The sequence below is a fragment of the Pieris brassicae genome, chromosome 2 (genome assembly GCF_905147105.1).
Source record: "Pieris brassicae chromosome 2, ilPieBrab1.1, whole genome shotgun sequence".
Lineage (NCBI taxonomy): Eukaryota > Metazoa > Arthropoda > Insecta > Lepidoptera > Pieridae > Pieris > Pieris brassicae.
In genome coordinates, this window is record NC_059666.1 from 20373074 (window position 1) to 20388082 (window position 15009).

Here is a 15009-nt window from a genome sequence, read left to right on the forward strand (position 1 = left end):
TATGTTTTATATGAGATCAATTTAAATACAACTTAAATGGGTTCACATAGTTTGAAAAATATAATACCATATATTTAAATAAACGCTGCAAATTTTGGATTTTGCCCTCCGATTTCTGTCTTGATATTTTTTAATATAATATATAAAAAGTCAAGAATATAAGTAATGCACATAAGATCTGCAGCTAGCAATAGAAAATGTATTATATAGTTCAAAGTATATGTTATACATAGTCGAGAGGATAACGGAAGTGGGGCCGACGTTAACGGCTAATTAGTTCTCTGCTACGGATTTCCGAAACGAGAGCTACGCGAACTGTATATGCTAATGTGGCTCTTTTAATTACATAATGTACTTATTTATATGATTAATTTATATATGTACTAGCTGACCCGGCAAACGTCGTTTTGCCATGTATATTGTTTATAGGAAACATTTTAGTTTAATAACTATTTAAAAAAATGGTAATTGTATAAAAATAAAAACAAAAAAATTGTTTTGGGATGGACACCTATTTATATGATTAATTTATATATATACTAGCTGAACCGGCAAACGTCGTTTTGCCATGTATATTGTTTATAGGAAACATTTTAGTTCAATAACTATTTAAAAAAATGGTAATTGTATAAAAATGAAAACAAAAAATTTGCTTTGGGATGGACACCCCTTATCAGACTTACTGAATATGCATAAAAAAATCATAAGCATCGGTCGAGACGTGTCGGAGGACTATCGGAACAAACATTGTGACACGAGAATTTTATATATGTCGCAGTAAAGTAGTTAAATTAAAGAGTTAATTAAATCTCTAGACAGTTAATTAAAAATCGATTTTCAATCAATTTGCTAAAGTTCCGTCAGACAAGTGAGTGAACGAAACGTATAACGAGTTTCCTAAACGTTCCTAGGTAACAAGACTAACCTAACCGAAACATTTACAAAAAAACAAAACACGGAATTTCCAAGCTCTGAGTTCTTCACGATCACACCGAAATAACAATAACAAATGAAATAATCAAGGCGGAGTCTTGTTTTACCATCTTGTTTCACATTGTTAATCAACACGCTGGCTTTCGGTCAGACAGATAGTTAAACGTTTTCGATGAATATTATATTATATAACTAGCGACTTGATTGAATATCGACATTTAATTAACTATCTATAGATTCAATTAACTCTCTGATTTAACTACTTTACTGCGACATATATATATAGATTATAATATTGTTAGCCATATATGTTTCATGGTTCATGTTGAAAGATGTAGTGTGCGCGTTAAACCATTATCAGCTTTTAAAGATTGCCTTTAGTTCCGAATCACTCATTCGGATGTTATTAAAAATTTACTTGAAATATTCAAGCGAATTAACTATACAGCAAACGTAAAAGTAGAATAAAAGTCACAACAGAAAAATGCAGAAAGCTTGCGAGTTACAACTTCCACGACGTCATCCACACTTTGTGCGAATTCAATTTTCTCCGAGAGTTCTTACAATAATAAATATTGAAATGCAACACAAACACTTCCTGCATTTTTATTCGCATTTTTATATTTCTTTTGTACTCGTCTCGATGGAGAGCGGAATTTTAGAAGTGCACGAATATGCATGCAGTTGTTAGCCTCTTTGATAGCAATTGCAGATGTATTTTTAAAGTTAACATCAATTCTGACCTAGTGATTAAGCGTTTGAATCCCGGCTGCGCAAACGGGCACGTCTAAGATCGAGAAATAGCATTCACACAGGCAACTTATAAAAAATAATATTACAGTATGTAGCCAAAATCTACTATTTCATTTAATATAATAAAATCGATGGACAAATGTTACAATCTAATATAAACGACGAGCATTGGGGTTGTCATCATTAAAATCAGCCACGTATTGCCACAGATACTGTTTTACAGTTAATTCTATATTTAAAGTTAGTATTTACCTCCAGTTTATATCAATAACACAAGGCTTTGGAAGGCTCGATTCGTATGCATTCCGTGCTATACAACTAGAAACTACTCGACACTAATTATAACAGCAGCCGGATTGCTATGGACTCCCTCGCGCCAATTTCCTGCAATACATGTTAAATGCACTGACGGAGGATGAGGTGATCGCAATCCCCGTAGGGTTGGCGATTTTCTTTAGAAAAGCTTTTTTAATATTGACTTGTGTAAGTGCTTGTGTGAGTTCAACAATTTAATCAGCATACCAATTCAAATACTTAGATTTAATTATTTGAATTTAATTTAAGTTACTATAAGTGTAAGAAAGTTTTAGTGATGTATGATGACTTTGTAAATTTACCAACGCCAGCAACGCACTCGCGAGCTCTCTGGCATTAAAAATGTCCATAGCTGGCGGTATTACTTAACATCAGGTGAGTCTTCTACCCGTTTGCCCCTATAGTATAAAAAAACAGATTTTAATTAAGTAAATCTTAAATGTTGTTAGGAGCGAATTACATACATTCGAAGTTTTTATTTACGAAATACAAAACAAGATTTATTAATAGATATTAATATTAATTATTACAATCTGTACCAACTTGTAGCTGCAATATGACGATAAATAATAAATATAAATCTCTGAAGCTCAGTCTTTATTTAAGAAAAATATTTATTTGTTTTTTTTTCATAATATTTTAGACACGAATTTTTTTATAATGCAAAATTATCGTTACGATATATTAAAGCTATATTACGTATAGCGTACTCTAAGAATCACTTAAAAGTTGATGTCGAGTGATGGAAGGTTAATGACGAGAAATGGATGGTTTTATGACGATTTTACACGTTTTTGAAGACGTCTGGCGTTTATGGTGGTATCGGTAACGCTTGTTTATTGGCACTAAGTTTAATTATTTAAAATAATACCTACCTCAGTGACGTAGTAGCTTACTTATAGCTTAAAACACGTAGATGTGAGGCTCGGATTCTGGTGAAACAGACGCAGCTGTCTCTGCTACATTTTCCATTGTTATTTTTAACACGTTGTTCTATATCTAAATGCTTATTAATTTCCAACGACGACTGCTTTAATAAAAAATATGAATAACATGTTGTTGTTTTTTTCTATTATATAAAAAAACTTATTAGAATAATTGATCATTTTAGCAATAGATATTAAGGATTCAAATTGTATTTTTTGTAGCAGGTAATAAAAATTAAATATTTCTGTCTTTTGTTAACATAGAAAAAAAAAGTTAAGTGTTTTCTTACACATTAAGAAAACACTTTTTAAACGGATTGAAGCTATGTCACCGTGACCACGCACGCTGTAGAGCACGCGAAACGTCGGAACTTAAAATTATGTAAATAATTATAAGTTTTTAATAATAATACATAGCTTCAATCCATTTAAAAATTGTTTTCTTAATTAAATATTTCTGTCTTTTGTTAACATAGCTTTTACACATTAAGAAAACACTTTTTAAACGGATTGAAGCTATGTCACCGTGACCACGCACGCTGTAGAGCACGCGAAACGTCGGAACTTAAAATTATGTAAATAATTATAAGTTTTTAATAATAATACATAGCTTCAATCCATTTAAAAATTGTTTTCTTAATTAAATATTTCTGTCTTTTGTTAACATAGCTTTTACACATTAAGAAAACACTTTTTAAACGGATTGAAGCTATGTCACCGTGACCACGCACGCTGTAGAGCACGCGAAACGTCGGAACTTAAAATTATGTAAATAATTATAAGTTTTTAATAATAATACATAGCTTCAATCCATTTAAAAATTGTTTTCTTAATTAAATATTTCTGTCTTTTGTTAACATAGCTTTTACACATTAAGAAAACACTTTTTAAACGGATTGAAGCTATTTCACCGTGACCACGCACGCTGTAGAGCACGCGAAACGTCGGAACTTAAAATTATGTAAATAATTATAAGTTTCCAACAATCAATTTAAAAATTGTTTTCTTAATTAAATATTTCTTCTCTCGTATTTTCTTTATTTTTTAAATTTAATAATCTTACACAATACGAAGGCCCATGCAAAGCCAAAGGGAATGGCTGATTGTAATTACGTATGTCTATCAAATGAATAGCTTTGATGAAGTTATTGGTATTGACGTCAATTGCCTATTCATTCGCATCGTAAATTATAAATATATTGGCGGGCGGGGAAACTTGTTCGTTCCAAATTTAAAATTTCGTCAAATTGTGAACCCTTTTTTCTAGAGGTTTGTGTTAATTATATTTACACACACACCAGGCCAACGAAAAACGAGCTAAAGTTGATCGAATAATTGTGGGTCCGTGTTTTGTGTACAAAACGTACAAAAAATCTAAATATCATTCAAATCTAATAACTTGTGGTTATTATTATCTTAGTTCTAAATAAACCTACAAGGTTTCAGCAAGTAGATTGGTACTCGAATATAATGTTCCATCAAGCGTACTAAAGAACTACGTATAAATATGATTCCTCCATTTCTATGTAATAGGATCAATTTAGGCAAAAATATATTCGCTCCAGCTCTATTATTCCGGAAAACTAGCTCATATATAATGCCTGAGCGAGATCGTCAGAGGCCATTAAGGTACACGATATGTCTTAAAAGGCATTATCATTTAGATAACCTTTTGTATAGTGATTATTTAGAGATTAAGTGCCTCTTACACAAGTATGGCGTGTCTGAAAGCTGGATTAGACAGACTATTCCATGGGCGCTCAGAGTTCGGAACTTTAACGCTAACATATTCTTAGGGCGTGCTGTCATGTAGCGCGTAATATTAAGTGATGTTGTGTGATACATTACTTTTTTATAGGACGAGGGTACGGTCAAAATATATATAAAATTGAATAATTAAACGAGCATTCATTATTAGCTGATGACCAAATATACAAACGCTGACGTGTGTCTATCCAATCAGAACTTAGTCATTTCTTGTTACTGCATAAATTTAATATTTTACATTTCAGTGTGCATTTTGAATTGAAAGCTTAAGCGCTATGATAAACAAACATATATCATTCGAATAAACTACACATATATACGCTTCTTAGGAGTTTACAAAATAGAATATACGTATTGTTCTGACCTTTCATGTTAAGACACTTAAAGAATGTTATATAGAACGAATTACCTTGCCTTTATAATAATTAGCCTTGCGAAATGGGTTTGCATGAAATTTTTATCATTTCTTTATTAATAAGTTTTCAAAATATAGTTTCTGTAATTTTTTATGACATGTATGACCTTAGGAATGGTAAATTAAATTTAAGCCTGATGGTTGATCTAAAAATGCGTTGTATGGTTTTTATGAAAAATATGATGACATGAGATGAGTAATGTTAGGTGATGTTATCAAATGTAGGAGGTACTGTTTCTACTTTATCTACTTGATCTTAGTCTTAGTACATAATGAATATGTATACAAAGCCCCTAATAAATACGATTAGGCAGCGCATTTCGACGACGCGTCCTACATATTATAGGTCGAGAAATTGAAGGCATTCGGTTGAATTCCTTAAGACACACTAATTACACTAGAAGCCTTTGCAGCTTTTTTTTACTCTTGTTTTTTTACTCGGAAATGTTAATTAGCTTTAAAAGCTCTTAAGAGGTAACAAGAAAGGACTAAGTACTGTTTGGCTTAAAGCACGTTTCTGTGTTTATTTATATAGTCATCAGCTAGTAATGAACAAGAAAAAAGGGTTTCGGGAGATAAGTTCGATCGCGGTTGTTGGAGGGGTGCTCATTAATGAAACTAAGTCGAAACTAAGTGTCAATTGTCGTTAATCGTTTAAAACAAGTGTTTATAACATACAATTAGGGGTAGCGGGGTTGCGACGCTAGACTAACGAATAACTGTAACTCATTTTGAGTTCTTAAAACTAAGTGACATACCTGTTAACTATAAATAATATAATTGATATCGATGTTTTGACATTCTTGTAATGTTAGATTAAAATTTATGAATGCATGAAAAATAAATGATTAATTTAATATTTCATTTGCGATTACTATTGTTATCTAATATATATATCTTAACAAAGGTGATGTTAAATAACTCGGGTTATACATAATTAAATTATAACCACTCACAGGCATGTGTATTTTACAATGTCGTAAATGACTGGTATGTAAAAGTCAATGTATATAATTTGTTTTTCGGATTATTATTCCTATATAACTTCGAAGCTAAAGACGCGAAACGTAGTGAGAAATTTTAAATATATAAGAAAAGGAGAGTCTTTGAAGCTCACTTATTTCCTGCACTTTGAATCGAAGTCATCTTTTGGCTGCAAAAAGTTGTCCTAACTTTACAATTTCAATATCCGCCGGACGACAGTTCTCATTTCCTTCTTGATTCGTGAATTAGATTGTGGAGTATGGTCTGCTATCTCGGAAAGTTGGTTATAAGTAACTTTATGGCCATTAAAATGGCTATTTAGGAGATATACGTATACAGTAACCCTATAACGCGATTTCCAACATCCATATAACGCGGTATTTCCCTGCAATAACGCGGAGATTTCTCAAGTTATATTTCTGTAGTGTGAAATGATTATAATGGTTTGTCAAGTCTATTATCGTTTTTTGCACCTGGTTCAGTTGTGTTGTTATAAAATTATACTACCGCGTGCAAAATAATATATTATATTACTAATTATAAGCCCTCAGTTTACTGTATACTCATTAAAATCAGGTACATGATCGCTTGTGAAGGTATAAAAATAATTTTACCAGTGATTTTAGACCAATAAATAATGCGCATTTAAATAACGTTAACTTTACTTTGGAGCTGGACTTGTAAAGGTTTAAAAGGTTTGCGGGCTTAAAAGTTCTAGAGCGAATAAAATCATTCGCCTCTGGAATGGTCGCTTGTCTGTGTGAGGTGGCCTAGTGAGGATATCAAACGAAACCTTTCTTTACTTTTTTAAATGTGATTTTTGTGATTGATCTTAATGATAATTGGATGCCAGTATTGAATACTGTATAATAGAAATATATTTTCGAACATTGACTGTATTTCTACAAACAGATATTTCCGATTTCAATCTTCAAGAACGAGTTCTGCGTAAAGTGAATTACGATACCTGTAACGGGCGTTGTCATGGCAACCATTAACGGGTACCTCCGTGATTTGCGTCATGACAACAAGCAGGGCCGGATTGGCGCTTACGCCTATTGAAATAAGAGGCACCGTGCACACCTTAAAGATTACCTTATGAGCCTGTGGAAGTGGACACTTCCTCGCACCTAAAGGGAGATCCTCGACTAGTTGAACTACTGAACCGTCGCGTCGTACCTAAAGCCGGAGGTTGTTGTCAAGTTCTTTTATATGTACTTGGTGTCACTTCCATAGTCGGAGTATAATGTTTTCTTACTTATTGTATGCAAACTGCCAAATATAAAAGCGGTATTCTAGAAGTTATTTAGAAAGTACTGTTATATATTATCTATATTTTACATTTATTAGATAGTGCAGGAGTTATAATTTTAATTGCAGGAACGTAATGTTTATGCAGCTCTGGCTTGTCTTGAAATCGTAGGCTCGGCTTGAAGGACCAAAATGTATGTTTCCTAGGTCAATAGGGCTGATGTACCACAAAAAACGGTTCGCTGGCCGACGATACACAATCAAATACTAGAATAATAAGGCCTGAGTACATACCTCGTTACAATATCTTCTTGCCAGGAAGAAAGGCACACAGTATTATCAGCCGTAGGGATTTGGAGAAATTCTATAAGTTTGGGAACAAAGAGAGGTTAGACTGATGCTAATTACTGATCGCTGATAATGATGCTAATAAACCTTGCCTCTCGATAGTTCTGAAAAACGCACTAAACACTCACTATAACATTCTAAATAGTAGACGTAACTATGATCAAATATAATTAACAAAAAGTATATATCAAAATAAAAATGCGTCTAAAGTAACCTGAGTAAATCTCAACAAATGACTGAACTAATAAATGCGACGATCGGCCGAGAAAAAATATTTGGGATCACCCTCATCAAAAATTAATAAATTAAAATTATGTTTTTCGAACAGCTGATGTTATAATTTTCACTCCATATTTAGTTTCTACGATTGGGGAAATAACCGTGCTTATAGAACTAAGAAAACCGTATTATATATACGTATATTATTCTTACATTATATATATATATATATATATATACATATTCCATTGTTTATAATTTTCCCGTTATTATGTGGTGTACATAAGTTATAGTATAAGTAAAATCGTGGGAAATTCGCAGTCCAACGTGAATATTAAATCAAGTTTATAACAAGTAACTTTTTCGTTGTTCGAAAGGGTGAAAAACTTTGATGGATATGGCGTCTTTGACACCTCCTTTAATATTAAAAGGGACATTAATGGAAAAATAGCTTGGATGTAGCGAAGTCTTTTACTTTAAAAGTAGTGTGGATTTACTGTAATAAGATTGAAGAAGAACTGGGGCAGTTTTTCAATGTATAGGCCTACGCAGCTATTTTGTATTTAGATCTGTTTAGGCTTCGATTAGCACTTAGCGACTCTTATACCTGATCGTAGGTTAGGTTAGCTCTCGCTTATACGGTTAGGAAAACATCACGAGGAAACTGGTTTTTTTTTCTGAATGTCTTTATATAATAAATAGTTATAAAAATGTAATTTGTTTCAAAATATACAATAAAAACCAAAAGGATTTAATAAATTTCTGTGGTATTTGTCGTTAATAATATATAAGCTATAAATAAATAAATAATAGTCTTTAACAATATAACGGAACAAGTTGCGCGTAAAACATACAAGGCACTTAGCCAGATTCAAGATAATTTCCATTCAAAACTGTAGTTGTTGACGTTCAAAGCACGTTAGATAAATAATCTATGCGAGTTGATCGCGTTCGATCGAATCTTCAAAGCTTATCGCTACGTCGACAAACGGGTGATGTTAGGCGGACTACACGTGTGGTCCCTTCAAATAAAGCGATAATTTTCAAAATGATGCAAGAGTTTTTTGCATTGAGGCTGTGCTTGTTATTAAGTATTTCAATGATAAGTTCTTTACTATATCTAGCTCTAATTGCGTTTATTGTTACGCATAGTTGTTGGGTTTAGAAACTAAATCCGGCGCGTAAATGTATGTTAAAATTAAAATCCAATACATTTTTGGCGTACTGGAGACAGATTTAGACTAAGTCACGTTTTCGAAAATATTAGTTTGTTAGATGTAATTTAAATATTTCATTATTAGCTAATTTATTCAATAGCAATCATGATTGCTGTCTTCTGATTCTTATTATTTGTAAATCACACGTCAGGATCCTTACACAATTGTCGAGGGTTGAATCATTGAGCAATTGTGGTAGAAATCTTTTGTATAAGATTATTTTTGTAGCGTAAAGGACTTTGTAACAATATTATAAGGTTTCCTTTTATAGTCTAATTTAGTAAAATTTTCTGCAGTTACGTAAAAGAAACGTAGTAGAAACGTAGTTACGTGAAAATGTGATTAGCGTTCTATGTAATCATGTCAAATCATTTTAAAAATCTTTAATTCACCGAAAACCCCCTGTGAAAACCACGAAGTGAAATTGGAGAAATCTATCGTAGGAAAATTATATTTAGAGTGGTTATAAGCCGACGAGGCGCGGCGGGAGTCTCCTGGCTGTTTAATCCAAATGCTTTCATCGAGGTATAGTGATTTGATTGAAATGTGGGTTTTATATGAAATTATAATATGGCGTATTTTATATGGAATGCTGTTATTAACTCTACAAAAGCTTATTCGTTCTAAGTACAATTTAAAATACAAAACGGGGTTTTAAAACCAGATATTTGTTAAGTAAATCGAAGTCGGCACGGCAATAAAAGATTATAGAAACTGTAATAATTGACACCACTATCTTAAGGCACATTTCTGAATATATTTAAATATGGGTAAGGCTTGTTCGAGTGTTTTTTACTAAACTGTGAACCGGTGACGTAAGCGCTATATTTAGTAACTGTCTGCCAAACGAGCGGATTATTTATTAAATTTAAGTTGAAATAAGCAGAAAATTTGAATATCTCAAATTCAATTTTAGATTCAGGGATCTTTTCACGGGGTATAGGGTAACTGGGTCAAAGCAATATGAGTGCCTGACACCGTGTAAAACCTGACCCTTGCCATCCAATGACATTTATGCAGCTAAATATGCTGAAAATTGCGAATAAAGTGCCAGCGAAATGGCATTTTAGAGTATTTAATAACGTTACATCTAGACTAGAATTAGTCTTGATAAGAGATACATATTTACAATTGGTAAACTTAAAAATTAAGAAAACACTTTTTAAACGGATTGAAGCTATGTATTATTATTATAAACTTATAATTATTTACATAATTTTTAATTTAATTTTTTCCGACGTTTCGCGTGCTTTACAGCGTGCGTGGTCACGGTGACTATAATTATAAGTTTATAATAATAATACATACCTTCAATCCGTTTAAAAAGTGTTTTCTTAACGTGTAAAAGCCATGTTAACAAAAGACAAACTTAAAAATATTTACCAAAATATTAAAAAAAGTTTATAAATTTTAATTGATTTTAAATATATTCCGTTTTGCGTTATAATGATTTTTGTGTTTGAATATTTTATATTTATTCACAGAAGAACAATTTCCAGGACGTGCTGATTAAAAATGCTATAACTTTTTTTCTAAGAAAACAATATATATATATACATATATATACTATATATTTGACCGTATTTCATTGTTATTTTCTACATTTTACTAACGTTATGTGAAATTCTAACTAGGTAACCACGACAGTTATTTTTTGTATTTCTAAGCACCTTTCACCTCCTTGGAAGGAACTACATATATGCTATATTCATTAATTTTATCAGTGTTTCATGGATTACCATACCGATAATTGATATCTAGGTAATCCCTAGCTGTAATAAGTGATTTCCAATTATTATCGGTCGTAATTCGTTTATCTAAAACCGTGCTTTATATCATAATTAATAGATTACTGAGAAACATTTTTTTTTGCATTCAAAAAAATCGCACAAATTTGCCGCTTGGTTAATTTTTTTTAAACCTCCATTAAATATATAAATACGAAAAATGGTTACACAAGTTTTCAATATCCTTAATTTTCGAATTTCGAATTTCAGATGAAGTGGACGTCATCGGTTACACGTCGAACCAGAGCGACAGCGAGTCGCTAGTGAGCGGCCACAGCGGGGACAGTGGCGTTGGCGTTGGTGTGGGCGGACGCAGGCGGCGCTGTACGAAGCCCGCACGTTCCCGTTACACCAGGGTCTAGGTCAGACTATTTACATATTTATTGTGTATTAGAGGGATGCCCTCTCCTAACAATTCCTGCATCTATTTCACATGATAATTTCTTGAGACAAAGACTAAAGCATACCGACGTAATCGCTGGTTCCTTTTACCACGACCGTCGAGAATATAAAAGATCACAAATAAATAAAATTATACATTTATACATAATATATTTTTGCAATTGTATTGGTAGACTTTCGTCTATATATGTTTGTGCTTTATTACCCTTCTGAGAAATATTTTTATTGCGTGGATAATGAATTGTTCGTATTTTATTCGCAGGTGGACAGTGCGCGGTGCGAGCGCGCGGCAGCGGCCATGTTTGTTGCCGCGCGTGACTCCGTAACGTAAAAACAAACGTAGGACATTTTGTTGATTCATGTACTGGGACGACTGTTGTTCGTGACTGAGTGGGGATCCCGTCCCGTGACATCACTAGTGACACCCGGAGTGACCGCGCCGCACCGCGCTACTTTTATCGCGATTAAAACGCGACATAACGCGACACCGCGCAAACGACACACCGCTAACCATTACCGAGTACAAAATTGCCAAAAAAATACTTTCGTTTCTTCTCTCTTTTGTTTTGGATTGAATGTTTAAATTATTTTGTCACCCGCTTCTTCCATTATCATCACAACGGGCGCCGATGCTCAGCCGCCCGATATCAAACTGTTATATCTTCGTTTTTCAAGTCAAAGTAAAATCTTTAGGTACTTATTGTTACTGGTTTTACAATATAAGTGTCGCTATCGACTCAAATAGCGAATGTTGTATAGATAAAATATCAATATTATATTTTTTGTATATAATTATTTTTTCTTGTATAAATTAATCAAATAGAATTAGATCTGTAAAGGCGATACTAAATTCTATATAATTTTGGGGTTCATCATTATGGCAACCCACCAAAAAATTAAATTAAGTTCTAACCTTTTTTATATAAAAGTAATGGTAGTAAATCGTTGAATTTACTTTGTACCTTTGACGTGTCAAAAATTTCTCTGTGCTAATCTCAACTTTCATACTAATCATTTCAATCTGTATGGCACAAATACAATAAAGGACACGTTTTTTTTATCAAAAAAACTAACATCCTATGTTTAAGTATTAAATATTGATTTATTAATGATCTCACTTCATTGTCATGAAACTGTACTGGTAATGTGTCATTGTTTTAAAGGACTTAAAATTAAATGTAAAACATAAGACTTAGTATTTATTTAGACAGAATTAATATTTACAAGCTTCAGGCATTCTAAATTAATATAGTATATACAGAAAGATGACATAATTACTAGGCGGATTTCGATTTATATGGACACTCGTACCAAAAAAATATTTTATGAAAGCTCGACAATACAATCTTGTTGATAAAGCAAATGGCTGAAGTTAGAGTACACAATATATTTTTGTTATTACTATTATATCTTATTGTTAATTCATTTTCTAAGTACGAATGGTATCTTATGTTTTAATTTCTTTGACATGTATCGAATCAGTGTTGCCAGTTATCACGAATAAAGATTATTGATGTTTCGAAAATTAAATTTTATTACATCGATGGTCTGTGGCAACACTTAAATCTCCATCACTTTGGACCCAATTATTATCAATTCATTCATATTGTAAGTGGTTTGACGTATGGATGTTATGATAAGTATAGTTGTAATCATTTGTAATTATGTTTGTTTTAGAAATGACAGCCTGATCTCTTAAGATTATATCAGTTACGGCCGAGCCGTGTGTCCGTCGGGCGCCATTCGCACTCAAACTATCCGCGCTCTTCATCCGCCAAAATTGACATTGACATTTCATTTGGCCCCATCCGTTTTATTATTTATGGTCTAATTTCAGTTTAGCTTTTTCTATTCCGTTTACAACAGTACTTATTACCGTCAACGAGTAAGATCTAGTCTTAATTCAATAAAAGTCAATTTTGGTACTATCCTTGAATCGAGAATACGCCCGATGCGTGTCAACTTTGAAAGTCAAGATCGCGAGCGACTCTCGTGTTGATTTCAATACAGTTTATTTTTAATGGGAGGCCAGTAATCGTAAAGGTCGTTCGACACGAGAGTCGCCTCACTTTGCGTCTGTCAAGTCCTGTCTCAATCGTAAAGATTATATTCCTAAATATATTTTAATATATTATCACAAAATTATTTATTTTACATTATATTATTTTGATTATTTATATCGAGTACCAGTGTTTTGCTTCGACTCACATCCGCTTCGATCATCCAGTTTTGTTCGCGAGTGTAATGTGTTAGTGCGGCGACGGGACGCTATAAGAGTACAAATTCTGTGTAAGCCCCTACTTGAGTGTTAATTGTAAATGTTAATATTAAACACGAAACAGGGAGAAGGTACCAAGAAGCGCGTTGAGCGCGGGCGACAGTTGTAGCCAACGTCCAGTCTGATCTGCCTTCGGTGTTGTCTCTTCCTTAACTAAATTGTATCTGTATCCTATTGCTACAGTGAATTTGATTTGCGATATCTTCCGTCTGTCCTCTCTTCTAGTAGTGTTGCGCGTAAGCGCCGTATATAAAACAGGTTTATCACTGTAACGATAGGGTATTAGAATTGGCGCCGCACTGTAAGCGCGCGCCACTCATTAGATAAGAAATGTGTTATTAGAAAAAAATTGCAATAAATTCTCGTCCGACGCCTCTCGCCGCTCCTCGACTGTTTACCCAACTTAGTCGCTGTATTATAAAATTTAGTCCGGCGTGTAAAAAATATCACTGTGTAAATATTTGGAGCCAAAATTTTTATACAAAATTATTTCATAAATATATTCTTGGACCAAGTTGATGGTGGAGCGGCGAGGGTTTTCGTGGGGCTGCCTGCGTTTCACGCCGGCTCGGAACACTGGCCAACTATGGTAACACTGGCTTGTGACGTATTCAATAGAAATGGCGCAGTGTTTCGGGTTGCGCTGTGTTCATTTTGATCAGTCCCGGCGTGCGCAGTGGTTGTCTGATCGTAGAGGCAAACATTAGGTACTATTGTGACTACTGCTGATGTGACATGGCAGCATTATTCAATGTAATTGACGAAACGTGGCACATATAATTTACTATATGTAAAAAGTTATAGAATTAATTTAATAAAATTATAATTAAAAAATATTTTGTATTATTTCCACGGCATTACCTTGTTTCGCTGGTAACATGTAGTTGGAGTTCGTTCCTAAAATTAAAGCAATTATGATATATAATACTTTGGAGTTTTAAACAAGTCGTTACTGGCGTGAACCACTAACGCCAATTGGTCCGGTCAATTAAGACAAGGTCAGGAAAGCAGGGGTTTACCATTACAAATAAAGTAAAATCCCCATCAATCCTATGTGTGCTACAAAAGTTATTCGGGGTCACAGGTCAAAGTGTGAGGTATTTTTATTTTTTTCTCGAAAACGTTAATTTTTATCAAACAACGTTTCAAGCCAAACTCAACTAAGAGTTACCATTTCTGAGATATCGTGATTCTAAGAGTCACATTATACAGGACTTGCACAAATCACCCCACCACCTGTGAGGTAGTGTACTCGGCGCGTTTTTTCTAACGTGGCTTCCCTGTAGGCCTACTCCACTAACTGTCATGACAATTTTTGGATAATTTAAGGAAACAATACTCGTCAAGTTCTAGATGTTACCTTATTATTAATACATATTATTGATATTGCTTTATTTTGGTTTAATTATTGTTT

At 33.2% G+C, this 15009-nt stretch overlaps 1 protein-coding gene across 2 annotated transcripts in view; it reads left to right on the forward strand.

Moving 5' to 3' along the window:
- The window catches only part of LOC123720147 (max dimerization protein 1-like), a 238871-nt gene extending 224450 nt beyond the window's left edge, over positions 1 to 14421 (forward strand). For both annotated transcript variants that reach the window (XM_045676657.1, XM_045676658.1), the window contains exons 6-7: positions 11126 to 11277; positions 11580 to 14421. In XM_045676657.1, coding sequence (XP_045532613.1) covers positions 11126 to 11277 — 152 coding nt within the window. In that variant the 3' untranslated portion in view covers positions 11580 to 14421. The remainder of the gene's footprint in view (positions 1 to 11125; positions 11278 to 11579) is intronic.
- Positions 14422 to 15009: the final 588 nt, after the last annotated feature.